Raw genomic sequence first — 21948 nt, forward strand, 5'->3', positions numbered from 1 at the left:
TAAATGACAATTCACAGGATGGAAAAAGATATTTGCAAATGATATATCTGACAAGACACTTGGGTCGAGAATATATAAAAAAACTCTTCTAACTCAATAAAAATTTTTCTAAGTGGGCAAAGGCTTTGAATAGATAAAATATATACAAATGGCCAATAAACACCTGAAAGCCATGTTCAAAATTATTAGTCATCATCCAAATCACAATGAGGTACTACTTCACACGCATTGAGATGACTATAATAAAAAACACAGACAATAACAAGTGTTGGTGAAGATGTAGTAAGTTAGAACCCCCATGCATTCTGTACGGGGAATGTAAAGTGATGCAGCCACTTTGAGGGAAATACAAACCAAAACCACACTGAGATACCACCTCACGCCAGAGTGGCTAAAATGAACAAATCAGGAGACTATAGATGCTGGCGAGGGTGTGGAGAAATGGAAACCCTCTTGTGCTGCTGGTGGGAATGCAAACTGGTGCAGCCGCTCTGGAAAACAGTGTGGAGGTTCCTGAAAAAATTAAAAATAGAGCTACCCTATGACCCAGCAGTATTACTGCTAAGAATTTACCCAAGGGATACAGGAGTACTGATGCATAGGGGCACTTGTGCCCCAATGTTTATAGCAGCACTTTCAACAATAGCCAAATTATGGAAAGAGCCTAAATGTCCATCAACTGATGAATGGATAAAGAGATTGTAGTTTATATACGCAATGTAATACTACGTGGCAATGAGAAAGAATGAAATGTGGCCTTTTGTAGCAGCGTGGATGGAACTGGAGAGTGTGATGCTAAGTGAAATAAGTCATACAAAGACAGATACCATATGTTTCCACTCTTATGTGGATCCTGAGAAACTTAACAGAAGATATGGGGGAGGGGAAGGGGAAAAAAAAACAACAGAGAGGGAGGGAGCCAAACCACAAGAGGCTCTTAAAAACTGAGAATAAACTGAGGGTTGATGGGGGGTGGGAGGGAAGGAAGGGTGGTTGATGGGCACGGAGGAGGGCACCTTTGGGAGGAGCACTGGGTGTTGTATGGAAACCAATTTGACAATCAATTTCATATTAATATAAACAAACAAACAAATAAAGTGATGCAGCCAGTTTGGAAAACAGATTGGCTGTTCTTCAAAATGCAAAACATGATCCCCACATTCTAATCCTAGGTATGAACACAAGAGTAATGAAAACATATGTATACACAAAACTCGTAAATGAATGTTCATAGCAGCATTATTCATAATGGCCAAAAAAGTGGAAAAAACTAATCAACGGATGAACAAACAAAATAAGGTATATCCATACGATGGACTATTATCAGGCAATAAAAAAATAAACTGAAACATTGATACATTTTGCAACATGGAAGCACCCTGAAAACATTATGCTAAGTGAAAGAAGCCAGTCACTAAAGACAGTGTATTATACAATTCCATTTATATGAAATATCCAGAATAGGAAAATCCATTGAAGCAGAAAGTTGATTGGTAACTGCGTAGGTGTGGAAAGCAGGAGAGAAATGAGAACAGCCTGCTAATAGATATGGGGTTTCTTTTTGGTGTGATGAAAATGTTCTAAAGTTGATTCTGGTGATGATTGCACAACTCTTAATATATTAAAAAAAACACTGAATTATATACTTGAAGTGGGTGGGTCATGTAGTAGGTGAATTAACAAAGTCTTTTGTCTTGTTTTTAAGAATGTAACTTCTTGAGGCACCTGGGTGGCTCAGCTGTTTTGAGCGTCCGACTTCAGTTCATGTCATGATCTCACGGTTCGTGGGTTCAAGCCCCGTGTCAGGCTCTGTGCTGACAGCTCAGAGTCTGGAGGCTGTTTCAGATTCTGTGTCTCCCTGTCTTTCTGCGCCCCCCCCCCCCCCCCCCGGCTCATGCCCTGTCTCTGTCTCTCTCTCAAAAATAAATAAACATTAAACAAAAAAAAGAATGTAACTTCTGTTGCAATGGTCTTGCAAAAATCCCCCCTTTCCTGAAGTAAATGGTATGTAAAATGGTTTAATTGCTATTTTCTAAGGTTGACGGATTCTTACATTATTGGGATAAATCTTATTTCATGATTTATGATTATGATTATTAAAGACTTACTTTTTTAGAGCATTTTTAGGTTCACAGCAAAATTGAGGGGAAGGTAGAGAGATTTCTCATATTCCCCTGCCTTTGCCCATGCATAGCACCATCATTACCAGCGTCCCCCACCAGGGTTTACAAGTGATGAACCTACACTGACACATCATTATCTGCTAGAGTCTATAGTTCATATTAGGGCTCACCCTTTATGTCATGTATTCTACAGGTTTGAGAAAATGTATCTTATGACATGTAGCCATAATTATGGTACCATACAGAGTGTTTTTATTGTCCCCCAGATCCTCTGTGCTCTATTTATTTCACTCTCCCCACCTCGTCCTGGCACCCACCGATCTTTTAAATGCTTCCATAGTTTGGCTTTTTCAGAATATCATATAGTTGGAAGCATACAGTATGTAGCTTTTCCAGATTGTCTTCCTTTCACTTAGTAATTAGCATTTAAAGTTCCTTCGTGTCTTTTCATGGCTTGATAGCTCATTTCTTTTTAGTGCTCAATAATATTTCAGTTGTCTGGTTGTACTGTCCATCCACCTATTGAAGGGCATCTTGGTTGCCTCCAAGTTTGAGAAAAATTATGAATAAAGGTGCCATAAACATGCCTGTGCAGGTTTTTGTGTGGACATAAGTACCAAGTAAGTATTTGACATAAGTATTTGAGTAAGTACCAAGGAGTGTGATGGCTAGATTGTAAGGTAAGAGTATGTTTCGTTCTGTCGAAACCACCAAAACATCTTCCAAAGTGGCTGTACTGCCTTGCATTCCTCCTCTCTCTGCCCTTCTTTCTTTGGTGGTTACTCATAAATTGTCATACACATAATTAACATACTTTTCCTAGCAGACTCTAGACTGGAATCTCCCTCCTTCCACTGAATAAAAGTGGAATTTTAGGACTTCCTTTCCGCCCCCGCCCCCCATCTCCCAAAAGCTATTATTTTCCAAAATGGATCTTTCTAATTGTCATTGGCTATTATAGTCTTGTTATTATTCATATTGCTTGCATTTTAGTAACACTAATTATCATATCGCCACCAATCCTTAGATGCGCCACTGTGTTTTCATAGCCATGTGCCCACTTCTATCAAAGGTAGGGTTTACTAGAGGGGCAGAGGGTGCAGGACGCGCCAAGAAAGGAACTTGGCTGCAGGAAGAAATGGGAAGTAAAGTGAACAAACCATTTCATGTACCTCAGTTTTGTGTCCACCATAAGCTCATGATGGCCAAGAATTTGCAGTTTAAAAAAACAAAACAACCAAACCAAACAAACGAACAAAAAAACTTGTCAAAGGTTTGGATCTTCGATCATCCATTTTTGAAATTCTACTTTAAAAATTGATACATATCCATTTTCTGAAACCCTTTCTCCAAATCTACAACATCATTTTCTTTGGTTCTCAAAGAATTGTAAGACCATAAGAAGAAATTTTACATATAGATGTAAGTGATATACTCACTTCCAACATCTGTTTCAAAGGTTTCATTTTTGTTCAAAAACTCATTGGCACCATACAATACTTTTAAATTACAGGAATAATTTTGTTTAGGTGAAAGGGGTTCCAAATAAGTTTCGGTCTTATTAGATGAAGAAAAGTTAGCTGAAAGAAATAAGTATCATGTATCAGTACATGTACGAATACAATAATCATATTTAACTCTCTCTTTAGATTTCATATCTGTAATAAATATCTATTAGATTGAAAACTTTAGCAAATAGGAAATAAGTAAAAGATACTAAAAACTACTATAATAATGCATGATTTTGCCACACTCAATTTTTTTTCCAGAGGAAAGCGCAAACTCAGTCCCCACTACCACCAATTATGCATTCGAGTTACCCACATTTGAGGAAGATGCAGGGGTCAGTGCATCTGGAGTGCAATGGATAAAACTCACCCTGGGAAAACCACCTTCATGATCGTCGTATCTCCCCTGCCAGATAAGTACACCATACTCGATTTTAAAGAAAATATTAAAAAGTCTAACTGAATTTGAGAGTGTCTCTAATTTCACTGATGGAATGAGTTCTCTGTTCAGAAACTAAGAATCCACCTGAGTTAGCCTTTGCCTAATAGATATTTTAAGTACACCATTACTTTATCATCATTTCATTGTAAATCTGTTCTTGCTTTCCTCATACTGCTTGTATCATAGCTATGAAGCTTCGTTACAACATGATGATTGCAGTGTCACACTTCATCCTTTGTGTAGTGTGTGTGTGTGCGTGTGTGTGTCTGTTTGCCTTGCCAAATACGGCTTAGCAAATGGCTTTACATCAAGGGAGGGTTTCTACTTTAACAAATTCAAATAAAAAGAAAAAAACATTAATTCATTAATTATTAAAAAGAACTGGTATCTCAATTATTGTCCCCCATATGAGGCCAAACCCATATTCCTAGAGGCACTGATTGTGTTTTTCCCACTTTTCTTTCATGTAAATGTTCTTGAGATTGTCCATGAATTTTGTTGATGGAGGGTTGACCACATACATAAACTCTTGAGTCGCATGATCTTACGTTTGCTTTTCTTTTTATTCTAACGGTATGTTTGTCATATGTTTTCTATGGCACCCTTCCCTGATAACCTTTTCAACAATGCCTTGTGTATAACAGTTGCCAAGAAAATTCTTATAAATTAATTGACTTTTGCTATTTCAAAGATTATTTTGGGGGAAAGTATTTGTCTATTTTGTGAATTTGAGTGGTATAGACAATACAATGTTTTGACTCCATAAAACCATAGACCAAAAGGGGGTGAAGGAAGGTAGAGGAAGGGGAAGAGTGGGGGGAAGAGGAGAGAGAGAGGGAGAGAAAGAAGGAAGGAAAGCAAGAGGAAGGGAGGGAGGGAGGGAGGGAAGGAAGGAAGGAAAGAATAGATAATATCTAGAACAACTTTCTACCATAAAAATATTCCAATCAAAGCTATATTCTTACCACAATTAAGTACGTGTGTAATCTTTTTTTCATCACAAGTAAAGTTTTCCTTTTTTTCCAGTCTTAAACAAATAGAAATATTTGCTTTTGTTGGCTCTGTACAAGTTTTCAAATAGAAACTTTCAGGATCTGTCAAAAAGAAGATATAGAAACAGATGATTAATGATTCATAATGTGTGCCATATGTTCAATTAAAGTCTCTGAAACTATATTCGTGATATAGTCTTTGAGAGCATTTAGTTTGGAAAGTTTTGAAAAACTCCAATAACTCGGGGTTTAACATGCCTCAATTATATAGCTTATTCTTTTTTTAACATCACACATTTTGGAAAGCATTTAATTGGCAGCATTTTATTTAGAATTTATCTTACCTTTAAAAAATGGGACCCAAGCAAATTTCTAGATGAAATTGCATTTTTTTGCACATTTTAAAACACTCACTTCATTTGTTCTTACTTATATCTTCAACTTTTTAATTTACTCTGTGATTTTTTTTTTATTAAATGATTATTAGAGTATGGGGGTCCTGTCTTGGAGAATACGTTTTTTAAATTGTCATTTTCTGTTTCTAAATGATAATTTATTTCAGTAATATTTGGAGAAAATGAATAAGTTACATGACATTTTTCTGAAAATACCAAAATTTAACCTACTTTTTAAACTTTTCATTCCAGTTAGTTAACGTACAGTGTAATATTAGTTTCAAGTGTATGATATAGTAGTTCAGCACTTCCATACATCACCCTGTGCTCAACACAAGTGAAGTCCTTAATCCCTAACCACCTCTTCAACCCATCTCCCCATCCCCTTCCATTCTGGTAGCCATTAGTTTGTTCTTTATCGCTAAGAGTCTGTTTCTTGTTCTCTCCCTCTCTCTCTCTTATTTTTCCCTTTGTTCATTTTGTTTCTCAAATTCCACATGTGAGTGAAGTCATATGGTATTTAACTGTTTCATTTCACTTTATACCCTCTAGCTGTATCCATGCCGTTGCAAATGACATATCTGATGAAGGGTTAGTATCCAAAATATATAGAGAACTTATACAAATCAACACCCCAAACACAAATAATTCAGTTTAAAAAGGGGCAGAACACTTTAACAGACCTTTGTCCAAAGAAAACAGGCAGATGGCCAACAGACACATGAAAAGATGCTCATCATCACTTATCATCAGGGAAATGTGAATCAAAACTACAAGAGCTATCATCTCACACCATCAGAATGGCTAAAATCAACAACCCAAAAAACAACAGGTGTTGGTGGAGAAAAAGGACCCCTCACGCACTGTTGGTAGGGATGCAGACATTGTGGAAAACAGTATGACCCTTCCTCAAAAAGTTAATCATAAAACTACTTTATAATCCAGCAATCTCGCGGATGGATATTTCCCCAAACGGTACAAGAACATTAATTCAAAGGGACACATGCATCCCTATGTTTAAAGCAGAATTATTTGCAATAGCCAAGATACGGATGCAAACTTCAACCTATTTAAATGTGTTCTTGAATTATTATGTGATGTGAAAGAGTAGACAAATGTACACAGTTCCTGAATCCCTTTTCCAAAATGCATTTTGTTATATTCTTCGGTGTAGGGGGCTTGATACCCTTACCCCCTTCCCCTTCTCAGCAGTAGGTGAGCCGGCAGAAGTGGCTTGATCACCTTAACATGATTATAACTCTCTTTTTGTGTGTGTGAACGGAGTTTTGTTCTTTCCACAAACATCAAATCCTTGACTTTGGGGTTTACCCCAATATACTCCAGACACACTTGTATCTAGAAGAATAAATATGTGCACATCTATATTTAATGACTTGAACTAAGTACGGAGGGGGAAGAAAGCTTATAGGTAATCACTTATCCACAGTGGGATAAGTCGTACCTAATCTACTTGAAACACTCTGTAAAAGGAGTATAGGGAGGGAATAAGGGGTAAAGAAGGCTTATGAACTCCTAATTTCACTGGGTTAGAAGAACAGAAGATTCGCCCACTAGCGTCCAGCTGACATCTTTCCCCTCACCCCTGTTCATTTACCAGACAGATTCCTTCACCCACTAGAATGAAAAACACGTGGATTTGTATTCTTTTGTAAATATACAAATAGAAACCAATTTATACTTACCTGGTGGTACGTCCAATTCTATAATTTTATTTGGAGGATCACAAGAAGTATGACTGATAGTAACATTCTTATTTTCACATGCTGGTAGGTTACGGATCTCATTCATTTTACATATGGCATTTTCACACTTCACATCATCGCTAACATTTAGTTTTGCTATAAATGAATTATTTCCATAGTCATAACGATATTTCACACTGATAACTTTATATTTCTCATCTGAAAGAAAATAAAAATGTGGATTCCCTTTTTTAAAATTTTTCAGAATAAGCTTACATCAAATGCAAGCGCTTTAACATAGATTTTCAAAAGTATCAAATATCTAACAAAATGTCCCCAGAAACATAAAAAAAAAAAAAAGAAACACATCAGGTGTGTCCATGATTATTTTTTCAAAATTCCCTTTACATCAACTGCCTATCAAGGACCTCAGCTTTTAAGTTTATACTTGGATGATTAATAGATTAATGTCTTATCTCCCTAACTCGACTATATGTTCTATGACAGCAAAGGCCAGTGTATTTTGAACACCACCATAAACCCAAGTCATTACATAAAACCTGTCATTAGCAGGGGCACACTTGCTTGAATTACTTGCTGAAATGATACACGAATGAAACATCTGATGAATTTCTTCTTGCTTTATCATTTCCCTTACTTCCTAAAATGCAGTTGTTGATTACCTGTTTCTCCAAATTTGTGGAAGATTAATTCAGGGGCCACAGGCCTCATTATTCCTTTACTTAGGTAGAATTATTGATAACGAACCCTCCTAAGTACCTCTCCTTAGCGCTATGTTGCATTCCCTTCTTTATTTAAAAAACATTGTTGAATGGTAAAAAATATCTTTTCAACAAATACTAATTTGTCCCTCACTTTCAATCCAATGAACATTATTAAGCCCTTATGTTTGAGACACTGTCCCAAGCACTAAGAATACACACCATCGGCTTTTAGAAATGTAGAGTCTAATGTGGAGACCGACATAGACGGGTGGCTGCAGACGAGCAAACCCCTAAAATAAGAATGTGTACAAAATAATAAGGGAGGAAAGTAGGGAGAAATCTAGTCAGAGTGTAGGGATAGGAGAGGCTCTCAGAGGAGGTGGGTGACTCAGTTTGTATTTTGAAATATGAGCAGGACATAGAAAAATAGATGGTGGGAACGGGGGTGCTGGATGAGGATAGAGAGGAATTCTAAGTGGAGAGGAAGAGCAGGAGAGAACACGGACGCATGACGTAAACATTATGTGTTTAGGAAACTGTAAGTAGTTTCATATTAGTTAAGTGAAGAGCGTCAAGAGGCAATAACACAAGAGGAATATGATCATAAAAGACCATATTAATTAAGCAAACATATGAAGGCTGATCTTTACATTATAACGTATGGACAGCTACTGAAGGCAGAGACTTCGGTGGTGAGATTTAGCAATGTCCGGAGGGTTAAGCCCTGACCATGAATGACTACTTTCACTGGGAAGAGAGTAGGAAGGTGCAAAGAGGGTTGTACAAGCGGTTCTCAAACATCTGCTTTGAGCCAAACCCTGGCAAGACAGAAGGACAGAGAGACAGAGACAAAAACAGATTCTTTTACTTGATAAGCCTTGAAGACATTCTCCACATTTCACATTTATTGTTACAACGCATCCTCAACTCCTGCCACCCCAAAGCAAGTTTGGTATTTTCCACTTCACACACACTCAATCTGAAGTTAAGTGGCTTCACCAAAGTTGTTTAGCTAGTAATTATTAATTCTGGTGCTCGAAACTTATGTCTGAATATGACATCAAAGTTTCTTGCCTCTGAAGGACACAGGCTCTTAAGATTTGGAGCTAATCATTGTGGGGAAATGGGAGCCAGTGAGTCTAGCTTGTCAGTGGCTCCGGGAGGTTGGAATGAAGAAGCAGATAAGGAAAATGCTATTCTAAAGTGATATATGCTGCCTCCAAATTAACAAACTTACCACATGATTGCTTAGGTGTGGTAGGAACTGTAATAGAAAAAAAAGAGAGAAAGCAAATTATTAAAATTTCATTTACAACATCTCTGCTATGGTCGTTTGGGGTGAGGAGGTTTACAATGTTTTCAACTTCATAAATTGGAAAGTCTGTGGGTTTTAACATACAACACAAGGTTTTGTACAATGTACAACACAGTGCTTGGTATAATGCTTTAATCTCAAAACTTCAAATGTTATAAACTAATGAGCTAGTTCTGTAAGACATTTTCATGAGTTTAACCCAATAAACGTGATGGTAATAATGATAATAATAATAATGTTGAGGTTTTTTCCAGCACACATTTGATTATGGCGTGGTGACTTGGCTAACCATTCACGTACCTAAAAACATGTAAAGGTCCTCCTCCCCTTGATTACTCTCAAAATAGATTTATATCATTATAACCCCTACAGAGTTCAGTTGACACCTTTGTTGAAAAAAAAAAATCAGAAAATAGGCAAAGGCGGCTTCACTCTCTAGTTTAACTTGTGTAAGTTCTTTGCACCTGTAGTGGATCCAGGGTAGTGAATGGCTCTTTCAACAAATTGAAACATATCGTGGGGGAAGCATATTTGTATTTAACTGAAGAATGGGTGGAAATGTGCCAAGAGATCTTGCCAATCTGGTCTTTGAGTTGGAAGAATTTGGGAGAGGACCATGGGCTTGCCCGCTCTGCCACGGCCAGCCCACTGACTGCCACCGCCAATTGCTGGGTCCGTTCAGATCTCTTGCCTTTGCTTGCATGGTCCATGCCACATGACTGGAGCTCTGCACTCAATCCTCTGCCTTTCGCCACTTGGAACGGGGAGTCCCGTGGATAGACTTGTTCTTTTTCATGCTAATACCTAAGCCCACTCTTAGAGAAAGAAGTCATAGTATTTTTGATCGTTTTTCTATGCCTTTGCATAAAGCACACAACCCTTGGGGGATGTCATAATGATATGAAAAGATATCACAGTAACATTATGCCCTGATCTCACCAGCTATTGCACAGCTAAAATATGTGTGTTAAGACTAACTGCCATTCCACAGCCCCCATCATTCGAATACTCAATTGAACTTCTCAAAAAAAGGGCCCCCCGAGAGAGCAAATGGAAGACCCTTCTACAAGCACATCCCAGGTACATGCTAGTAATATGACTGCATGGCTGAGGGTAAGATTGTCACCTGTTGCGGAAGCAGTCATAATGCTTGTTGCGGGTGACGTGGACGTAAGACTCTGATCTGCAAGGAAATGAACAGAGAATAAAAGTTAGTGAGTTTGTCATAATGAAGGGCAAGGGAAAAACTCTTCAGCAACGATAGTTTCTTTCTCTCCTAACTGAATCACTGGACTTGACACTTGCTCCTTGTCAAAACAGGAAAGTGAGCCAAAACCTTATCTACCTACCAATGGCCCTTTAAGATAACCCATAGTTCCAATAATTAGAGCTTGACATTCAGTAAGTTGAGAGAAACTGTTCTTTCTTTGGTGTAATTCTTACCTGATGTGCAATCTTCCTCAAACTACTCCTTTCTCCTTCAATAACTTCCTTATTTTAATTACTGATAAGGATCCCACTTATTCTTTTTAAATACTCACTGCTTCCCAGGCATTTTACATATTTGGTCCTCACATCCATCCCCTAAAATGAATATTACAATATCTATTTTTACAGAAGGGAAAAACATCACCCAAAAACTATTAGTAGCTTGTGCTAAAGTCAGCCAGAAAGTTAACCGGACTGGATTGGACCCCAGAGCTATATCCTGAACTTTCATGATATGAATAACAAAACGAAGCATGCCCAGAAACAAAGCTTACTGGCAACTTTGTTTTGGCTCATTTGATATCAGTATGTGAAACGTCGCTGCAAATAATATTTGGTATGAAATACGTAAAAGAACTGCATTCAAGTCTCAAATTTCCAGTTCAGTACCCACAACTCAAAACCCCTAGAGCACCGCGGGCAAACCTGAGGAGTTATCTTTGGTGGTGATGCTGGAGATGAGTGAGGGTAGGGCAGCAGAGCTGCTGAGTGCGGGGCTGAGGGTCGCTACTGGTGTGAAAGCTGTGTCTGCAGGGAAGGTGCTGGGTGGAATCGTCTCTCCTGGAAAACCTGCAATCAGAAAGGCCATCATCACGGTCATCCCTTTTTGCCACAGAAGGGCAATGGCCAGACATTCAGCGTAAACAGAGCATCGAGGCTTAGGCCAAGCAACGATTGAGCACGTAGCTGTCTGTGTTCTGCAAAACTGAAAGAAAACCAGCCAGGCCTGCAGAAGTTTCACATCGTGCAACTCAGCGCCTAGGCAGCTTTGTAATCAGAGCACCACTTGTAAAATATTTGGCACCTGAGGAGACAGCTGGTTTGCACAAGCCAGGGAGGCCAAGCTTTCCAACCAAGGGATGCCTTAGGTGATGGCGAAAATGCACCCGAGCGACAGAGTGGGGTGCTGGCTTGCGGAGCTCTGGGTGGCAAAGGGTGTGTGAAGGTTGGAAGAAGAGGAAGCACAACGTGCCATGGGCTGGAAACCTTGCCTGGGGGGCACCTCCCTGGGGAGGCCTTTCTGGGTGCAGATGCCTAGCTCTAATTTTCTTACATGAGAGCTGAATGGGCTTCTGCCTTTGCAGCTGCTGAGCTCAGGGTGTTTTCCTTTCCAGGTGGAGGTTACAATTCTACTTTCACTATGTTGATTGCCCTCGCCAGGAAAAAATCAAATTGGTTTAGAACCAAAGAACTTCTGCATCATCCAGACACCATTTCCTTATTTTCCAAGCAAACCTAAGCAAATACGTATAGAATTAGGTGTCGTAGCTGAAGAAACTGCACAGTGTATTTGGTTAGGACTTATCGTTGCCAAGCTTCAAAGCACCCAAGGCATGCTACATCTTCCTGCAGACATCACACCCAGAATTCTGACACAAGCAATCAGTATGTATTCACTGGATGCCTACTAGGGGACTGGCACTCCGGTAATTGTCGCGGCAAAAACAAAGGACATGCTAACCAGCCTTTATTTGAGCTTGTTTGGTTATTTCCCTGTCATGGTCCCTGGGGTCATCAGTTCAATGATACAAATTTAGTCTTGCATTTCTAAGATTCTCAGGGTTTCGGAAGAATGAAACAGGTATGCACATTCTGGAAACGGTTTCAGGACAAGCATGCAGGCATCGTCCAATTACAAACCGAGCACAGTCCGTAACTTCACATCTACAGCCATTAGCAATGAAAAGGCATCTTCCAAAAATTTGAGTTTAGGTTCTCAGCTCAGTCTTCAAAAGCCACTACCTCCCCTGCATGTAAGTAAACCATAGAGTAGAATGAATAACATAAATATCAGTTCTGCAGTTCTGGATCCCCAGAGAAAGTCTCCAACACAACACAGAGAAGGGTAGGAAGGTTTAATTTTTCTTCTTAAAAAAAAAATAGACTCAGAAATGACCCTCTGCTGAGCTTGAAAAATCAGTGGGTTTGGGGCGCCTGGGTGGCTCAGTTGGTTAATAGTCCAACTTCAGCTCAGGTTGTGCTCTCGGGGTTCCTGAGTTCAGCCCAAGGTCAGGCTCTGTGCTGACAGCTCAGAGCCTGGAGCCTGGATTCTGGTCTCCCTCTCTGTCTCTGCTCCTCCCCCACCTCAAATAAAATTTAAAAACATTAAATTTTTTTAAAAAAATCAGCGGGTTTGTCTTTCTCCTTCTTCCACATTCTTTCCTTCTCTTTCACAGGCTTGTTCTCTTTGCCTCCCCTAAGAGTCCCTTGTCCTCATGCTGTTCTAAAGCCCCTGCTTTTACAATTTTCATCAGGTTAATGAATCCTAATCAGTGTTTAATTAGTGGAATTAGCCACCGTGAGAGGAAGAATTTCTTCATGAGGACACATAGAGTGGTTTTTGCAACAACCAGCCCCTACAGGCCAGCCCTCTTCAGTTATTTTATAGCTCCTTCTCATCTGTAACTTCTGAATCTGTGGCTTTGCTAAAAGTTCCAGATTGTCTTACTGTAGTTCTCGTGGTAGCTGGAGTGGGCAGAACAAGGCAGGGAAGGGAGGGCAACTCTTTCCCAGGTCACTTTAACTTTGTGCATTGCCTGTAATGATTTTTGTGCCAACGGAAGACTTTTAATACCTCAGAATTATTCTATTTGATAGGTTGGACTTGCATATTTGATTCTTGTTCCAAGAAAGGCCACTTTAGTGCCTGCTCCATGGGCTTTCCCATTTATATCTTTTTATTTTCAGGCATTGAAGCCATCACATTTTTATATATGTCTGTGTGGATTTTTGTCTTTCAGGATAAAAAAAAAGTCAACATGAAGTGACTTAGACCCTGATTTGGAAAGATAAAGGAGGGGGTATTTTGCTTTGTTTTATATACATACAGAGATGCTAAGCTGAATCTTAATGTTTGGATGGGGGAAATGAAGCATCTATTTCCTTTTTCCCATTCTTTTAAAAAAACAAACTGTGGTTACAATTTCTTAGTGGCTTTCACTGAAAATGGAAGTCATCTACTCTTCAGGATTTTGTTTATTGGTTGGAAGTCTATTGGCAACATTTCATACATACTATTCTTTATTATTAGCGAAAGTTTTCACTGTGCAGTGGGTCTTGCCCCAATATGAAGAAACGTATAGAACACCCTGAGTAACCATTTATTCCGGAACAGGTTTTTCCTTTATTCTGCGAGGTCTCATTCTTTATTATTTCATCTGTACTAGAAGGACCTTAGGTAGGTGTCCTCATAAACTAAGGATAAACATGAAAGTATGAAATACCGAATTCACCAACTAGCGAGTGCTATACGTTTAACAAGTGGTTGGATTCCCTGACACCACTCTTAACCACAGGCAGCTGTCAGGCTTTCTCCACAGTTGCATAAATCTAAAAGCCCGGCAAACCTGATGTGTCATTCTTCCCCGGAGCAGGGGTGAGTGCGGGAGGGGTAGCAGTGCTGCTAGGTGTCTGCGTGTCAGATCCGGCAGAGGGCGCCTGCGAGTCTGCGTGCGTGGGGAAGGTAGGCGGCTGTGTAACTCCTAGGGTAAGAAAGTGAAATCGTTTCAGTATTTCCCTACTGCAGATGAAACATTTAAATACTAGGACGTTATCAGCATCTTTGTTTACCAAACCGTGAAATGACCCTATCTATTAAAATGTATGTCTGCCTCTATTTAAGTTCGCCTGGCAGGAAGGTGGCACCAGAGTTCTTCATTTACATATTCCCAGAGGCTTCCTGGGGTCCTGTTGAAGTCATAGATGACTCAGGTTTCCAAGTGGCTTTTTTTTTTTAACCTCCAAGTCTCTGTGAGCTTTTTGGATTCTCCTTCAACTTTACAAACTGAAAGTTGGGGTGTTTCTTCGTAGGCAGAATCAGTAAAGAATCCCTCAGTGTACAATATGCAAATCGTAAAAAAAAGAAAAATAGAAATATGGACAAGACATGTAATATACGCAATGGCTAAAGAGTGTAGGCAAAAGTGCTCATCACTATGAAATTTTTTGATGTTAAAATAAAATATCTTAACTCTCATACTGGCAGAGTTTTTGAAAGATTAATAATATCTAGTGTTGGAAAAGATGTGGGGAAACAGTTGCTCACACCCCCAGATTCTCTCAGAGAATCACATGTCTAGAGTCTGGAGGATATACCGCCATGGATAAAATGGTATGGTATCTTTAAGGATCAGGATTTGGGAAAACAGTATTCTCAATGTGTATGTGTGTAAATACTTTATATATATATATATGTATATATATATATGCATAAAGTATGTACTTTATATATACTTCTATATTGATATTTTGCAACTGCATAAATGCAAACAGATGCTTATTATAATGATTTTTGAACAATTTTGAAAACACTTGAAAATATTATACTGTTAGAAGCATGGATTAAGGGATTTTTTTTTTACTAATGTATATCGGTAAGCAGGAAAATTGGATTGTATTCCACAATACGAATCAATTGCGAACATAAATTAAATAACACATACGATTTTATCCCAGTAGAGAATTGAAATATCACCAGAGAGCAAAGTTATTTTGTAGGGAGATCAAATGTCTTATTTTATTTGAAAGTGTAAGAAACCTTCCAAGCTAATTTCACCATCAAGTTAGTATTTTAGTATTATTCATCCTTATTTCCAATCCTTTCCATTTTAAACATTTTCTCTTCACATTTTGCTTCATAGAGAATATTATGTGTGTGTGTTTGTGTACATGAAGCTAAATGTGAAAACTTTAAAATAGAAAACTGTGTGACATCACTCAGTCAGTAAAAAAGTTTACCCTGGAATGTTCTACCTAACCATTAACACCCTCATCCTCACATTCTTTTTGTTAAAATTTTGGGCAATGAATTCAAATGCCTGCAATGTGTAGATAGATCCTAGCCACTACTCTGCTAAGGTGGAAGGAGAAAATGGAGGAAAGATTGAATTTACAGTTCTGTAATCAACATAAGGAGGCATTTATCATTTAATTAACTGCTTATTATGGCCAATAAACTTCATCAATATGGTATTCAAAACACGACAATGTACCCCTCCACCAAATTTCTGAGACAGTGTTGAACATACTTGTTTTTCAAACTAAGATTAATGGCACTGTTAAGCAAGTAGCTTAGTCTCTAATGTCTATAAACCTGTTTGCCTCAGAAAATGACAACATAGCACATTATTTCAGAAAAGGCATGAACAACCCTCATGATGGTGGATTTATGTGCCAAATACACTGGCAGACCTAACATCAAATATAGAATGAGCAAACCACAGATTTATTGGGATTCTGAAAAGCATCAGTGGTCTTCACTGGTAAAAAATACCTCCCACATCACTGTTATGAATGTGGCCACATTCCCTTCAATTCCGCCCTAAGACCCACAACCTTGATTAATTTTTTTAATGCCAATATCTCTGGAGGAAATTCAAACAGCAAAGCTGGATTATTGATCCTCGGTGTGGTTTTTCAAAAATAAATTGTTTATCTCCAGTAATTTCTGGTATTGAGATTGTGGAGTTCAACAAAGAAAAATCCTACTTTGGAATTACAGCCAGGGAGGGCAAGACTGACAAAGCGCTGAAATGCTGAGTTCTGACCCGGCTGGCACTGCAGAAAACCCAAGTGAGCAGAACAGTGGCGATGACACAGCACATGCAGTTCAGTGGCTACTGGAGAAACTCCCCTCCCCCTCCCCACCAGCCTTACTTGCTGGGGGCTTCCCTGCCTCCCTGTCCATCGGCTCCTCAACAACTTGCCTTCACTACTTTGGTCAGTCAAAATTGCATGAACGCCTGGATGTTCTACACTTTACATGCTTGAATAAAACCACATTTGTAGAAACTGCACACGTATTTTAAAGAAAAACAGTTCTGATAACTTTCAGATTCAAAAAGGAAGACAAGTTCTCCTAAACTCATTTCAGTTAATTAACACCTCTGTGCCGACCTGTCACATTAAGAGTATTAGCATTATCCAAAGAGTTCAGGAAGTCTTCAGTTGAAGGATTGTCTGGACTAAGAGTAGGCGTGGTCTCTGAGGAGTTATATTCTCTTTCAGAGATGCTTGTAAGTGAGAATGCAGTGGTGCGGGCAGGTAAGGGGTCGCTTGGAGCCAGAACACTGGGCTTTTCTGTTGAGTTCAGTCCTATTGTATTCATGGGAGATGGAAAAAGGAAAACAAAATAAATACATGAATCATATCTTGCAACATATACTCATCTGAGTTAACTAACTCCTCAGTCCATTACAGTGTGTATATAAATATATATACATATATGTGTGTAAATGCACACACAACATACAGAGATGATATACAGCGTGTGGTAGTATGTATATTTTACCAAATACATATACATATATACACATAGATAGATAGATAGATAGATGCACACAGAGGTATATAGACTTAGATATAGTGGCTAAAGATATAAATGGGGAAATGAAGTTGAAAGCAGCTATTCCCTGCCTTCTTCCCTTTGGATTGCTGGTTTCTTTACTGTCCAAAGCAGTTGGGTTCAGAAGGACGGAGCACACACATAAAGAAAGTCAACTAACAGAAATTATAAAAAAAAAAAAAAAAGAAAAGAAAAAGACTTATCAATGAGCACTAGAGAAAGATAAAGTTTAAAGGGGATTATTAAGAGGACGAGTGTTTCTAGGAAAACAAAAAATGAAAAATAAAAGTTCTAGGTACACACTGATTTTCTTTTTTTACAATTTTAAGTGATCTCTGTACCCAACGTGAGTGAGGCTTGAACTTACAACCCCGAGATCAAGAGTTGTAGGCTTTACTGACTGAGGCAACCAGGCACCCCTGCACTGATTACTTTTTAGCAAATCAAAAACAAAGCAAAGATTGGACAAAAGACAGGGAAACAAAATTCTCAAACAGGTACACAATGCCCAAGTCTACAAAATGGTTTCAACTTTGTGATAATATAAGAAACACAATTTGAGATATTGCAACAACATTTTCCATGGTTTCAATTCACTTCAGAAGAAAAAATAACAGTGTGACAAGTAGTGCTGAATTAGGGAACACGTAGCTGATAGAGGCGTACAACTGATAAAAGCTTCCGGAGGGCACATTAGCACTGTGTATTAAAGGCCTTTAAATTTTTTGTGTTCTCTTACTCAGAAGGTGTATTTCTTTCTAGAAGAATGGGGAGAAATACACCAAAATTGTTAAAAAAAATAATAAACCAACACATTGTGATCTCTGGATATTGAGGTTATAAAGATGTGGGGTTTTTTTTTCTGGATTTTCTATGTTTAACATATATTCATTTCTACGAAGAGTCAAATGTTATGTTTTTCAGTGTTTAATTAACAACAACAAATGATAGCACACAAGTACTTTAACAATTCAGTTCAACAAGAGTAAGAGAAAATGGCCCAAGAGTGAGTAAGAGAAAATGGGAAGAGAATGAGAATGGGAGAAACTGGAAAAGATTAGAAGCGATAAGATTTAAGAACTGAAATTAAAAGATTACTGAATGGGGAATTAAGAAAATGGAAGTAGAAAGGGCACAGAGAAGTCCTAGCTTCATTCATTATTGTTGAAGGTAAAATGAAATCAGCGTTTACTAAATACAAATAAAATACATCCAAGCCTTATTGAACTGCCCCAATGACAAGAACATAAAATAATGTAGAACTCTTCTGTGGTTACTGAAATCCAAAGTAATTTCAGTACATTTGTTACAGTTGTTATTTTCCAACAAAAATTTTCAATCTCTAGAATTTCATAACCTAATAACACACAAAGCAACATATTTACTAACAAACCTCTACCCGAGATACACGTCAACATATTTAGCACAGTGATAGGCAAGTCACCCCTTCCTGTCTTCAGTGTAAAATCCTAAATCCTACTTGACTTATTCTCTCACCTGCTCTTTGTTGAATAAAAGAAGGGACAAGGGTGGAGGCAAAGACAGGAAGAAGAAAGATAGGGACAGAGATTGAGAAGATGAGAGGGAGAGGGGGAGGGAGCTTAAAATTATGTGCAATAACATTAATATACTTCCATCATTATAGACGTGAACAATTATTAGTTTGTTGTTTTTAGGTTAACCTATCTTTGGTTTTGGCAGGATTCCAATGATCCCCTGTGCTCTGAGAGAAATGTGACATTTTCCCTTTATCACCCACTCCCACTTATCTTTTACATTTGAATTACAAAAAGACTAGAAGGAAAACCACTCCAAATACCTCGCATAATAGGGTTATGCTTTGTTGAAGAGTACCATTCCTAAAGATTATATATCATCAAGTAAATTCAGTCCTAGGTCTATGAAAAAAACGGTATTCAGAAAACTACCCTCCTACCTAGAAGCCTTAATATTCTTGCGCACATCTTAAGCTCACTGCACATCCCCTGGTTCAATAAATAAGGCTTTAATTCAGGATGAGAAAAAATGCTCCAATTGCCAATTCTACATTGGCCTTCATCTTCACTTTGGAGATACTACTGGTTTCCACTGATCACATTCTTGTTGATATTTGCAGGAAGCCATTCTCATTAGCATTTGGGGTCACTATTTTGACTTACCTGATGTCATCATTTGGATGTGTCATCCATCATTTTATAACAGTGCAAGGATAATGGAAACTCTCTCAAGAAGGTGGTAAGTCGTCTAGCGTTTTAAACATTCACCCCCTATTCTACCCCATTCCCAATCCCCTCCTGCAACAATAACCAGTTTATATGGTTGGAATGAACTTAATCATTTGTAAAAGGTGGAAATGCTAAAATGCATGAGAGTAGCTGGCATAAACCAATCACAGTTGCTATACCTTAATGACTTCCATGTATTTATAAAGCTTCTCTACCATACTATCCAACCGTAAAATTCCAATATTACATGTTTTAAAAAATAAGAGAATGTGCTTCTTATGCAGATTCAAAAGCATTTTGTTAGTATTCACATGCTTCCTTGTTTCCATAGTTTGGAATGAATTTTCATTTATTTACAAAAATAATTCCTTTAATAACTCAATTTGCAGAACATTTTGAATGTACCTAACTAGAACTGTGCATTAAAATGATTAAGTCAGAATTGTCTTAGTGGCTTTACTTACCTTCTCAATGCATATTTCAACTGTATGATGAATCAGGAAATCAGTAATACATTTTACATAACACTAACATTTAAGTGATATAACTTATTTTTAACCACATGAAATGTACGTTTCTCTCTTATTTTTGCATATAATATGTAAGAATTTATTTTTAACATCTTCATTGTTTAAATGTAATTGGTCTCAGGATTAGAATACTCATTAAGACTATTAATTCCATTGTGACAATAGAATTTGAACATGATTATAAAATATCTTACTACTCTCAAAGCTTTTCTTTTATACATATATGTATATACATATATGTATTTGTATATATACATATATAATATGTTTAGAATTCTAATTTCTCAGATAATTCTTTAACCAATTTTTGACTATAAAGTTTTGCGACCTAACTTGAATTATTTGCAATGTTAAAATTTAAAAAGAGATTGGAATCCTGCTATGCAATTTATTGTCAAGTTTAAGAAAAGCTATAACTTATACACAATAATATATTCAAGTAGTTAACAAAATTTATATGTTATAAGCAGGAATATTAAGAACAAGAAAGTGTCAAAAACATTTTCACAATTCAAGAAATAATTCATAATTATAACATTTGTCCTTGTAAAATGATTTTACTAGACAATAATAGAAAACTCTATCAACATTAAATATATAAACTTTGCAACAAAATAATAAAATAAGTAAAATGAAAATATTAATTCTTACCAGGACTGGAAAGAGTATTGTCTTCTCCTGAAAAAAGGAAAACAAACATCTATTAGAAAACTTCAAATTTCATAATACATATGTAAATATAAGTTAAATTTCCATATATACATCATCTCTGTGTTAGCTAACATTCACAGAGGGGCAATATTCAGTACCTTTTACCACTGAAACTACATTTCTTCTCTTAAGGTCATGTTTACAATGTCCAAGTGTGTTAAAACTATGGTATTAGTTTTTGACTTCTCAGGTAAAATAAAAAAGTAACAGAATAAAGGAGAGCTATTAGAATTAATCTCAAGCCTATAAAAGACTTTGGACTTTTTCCCCATATGCATTCATTTATTTAGATAATGATTATTTATTGAGTGCCTACTGTGTGCTATATGCCACATACTAGCGATATAATATGACCAAGGTAGAGACATTTCCTGCCCCCAAGGAGCTCAGTTCAGTGTAAGATACAGACCCCCCAAAAGAAAGAAAGAAAGAAAGAAAGAAAGAAAGAAAGAAAAAGTCTTACAGTGTAATGACCAATGAGATAGAATGTGCTGTAGCAGCACAGTTTGGATTGGGGCACCTGGGTGGCTTAGTCAGTCAGTTAAGCATTCGACTCCTGATTTTAGCTCAGGTCATGATTCCAGGATTCTGGGATTGAGCCCAACATCGGGGTCTGCACTGAGCATGGAGCCTACTTAAGATTCTCTCTGTCTCTCCCTCTGCCCCTCTCCCCGACTTTCACTCACTGTCTCTCAAATAAATTTTTAAAAATTAAAAAGAAAAAGCTTATAGAGGCATCACCCAATTTAGACTTCCAGGGTTGGTGTCCAACTGGTAGAGAAGGTGACAGAGAGGGTTTCTTGGATACATTTAAGGATTGTGGACAGCTAGCTCAGTCCTAGAGGAATAAGAAGTTGAGATTCGTCCTACAGGCTTTAGACAGCCATCAGAAGAAGGTGTTTAAGGGGAGGACTATTGAAGAAGCATTTCAATTTTCGATTGACCGTGTTGTAAAATGGAAAATAGATTATCAGAAGGCAAAGTTGGGGACAGGAACATCAGGAGACTAAAATAAAAGCGTATGAGAAAGATGATGTTCTACATGAGGAAAATGGTACCAAAAAAAAAAAAAAGCAAGAAAAAAATCTGTGAAACACTTTGGAAGTAGTCATCAAGACTTTGTAAATCGTTAGAAGTAAGAAAGGCAGAGAATGAGTAACACGGAAAGCATTCAGGTTGATAGTTTAACATACTAGGCAAGTGTAGTAGGTAGATTGTGGAAGCTTTCACTAAGCTAAAGAAGAAAAGCAGAAGAGACGGGAAAATTTGATATTCTTGAAACTTCTACGTAAAAATGTTTAGTAATATTTGGAGGTGGAGGTTAGCAGCTCAGGATATCTCTCTGGGTTGAGGCTTTGGATCAACATATAGATGGGTATTGTAGCTATGACGGTGAAGGAGGTCCCCCAGTTATACAAAAGGAGCGTTCGGGGTAGAATTCTGAAGTT

At 37.7% G+C, this 21948-nt stretch overlaps 1 protein-coding gene and 1 non-coding gene across 2 annotated transcripts; both read right to left on the bottom strand.

Moving 5' to 3' along the window:
• Positions 1 to 3537: 3537 nt before the first annotated feature.
• Positions 3538 to 20506, bottom strand: LOC122478556 (receptor-type tyrosine-protein phosphatase C-like; the record flags this gene model as incomplete). Its single annotated transcript, XM_043572104.1, has 9 exons — positions 20441 to 20506; positions 16587 to 16784; positions 14039 to 14173; positions 11118 to 11261; positions 10330 to 10386; positions 9126 to 9152; positions 7164 to 7382; positions 5039 to 5167; positions 3538 to 3703 (listed from the first exon to the last, which is right to left on the bottom strand). Coding segments are annotated over exons 1-9 (1124 nt in total), but the record flags the coding sequence as incomplete, so codon positions are not given.
• On the bottom strand, positions 3891 to 4052 carry LOC122478557. The gene has a single exon (XR_006296092.1). It is a non-coding gene; the product is annotated as a U1 spliceosomal RNA (small nuclear RNA).
• Positions 20507 to 21948: the final 1442 nt, after the last annotated feature.

This window comes from Prionailurus bengalensis, unplaced genomic scaffold (genome assembly GCF_016509475.1).
Source record: "Prionailurus bengalensis isolate Pbe53 unplaced genomic scaffold, Fcat_Pben_1.1_paternal_pri Un_scaffold_90, whole genome shotgun sequence".
NCBI classification, from domain to species: Eukaryota; Metazoa; Chordata; class Mammalia; order Carnivora; family Felidae; genus Prionailurus; species Prionailurus bengalensis.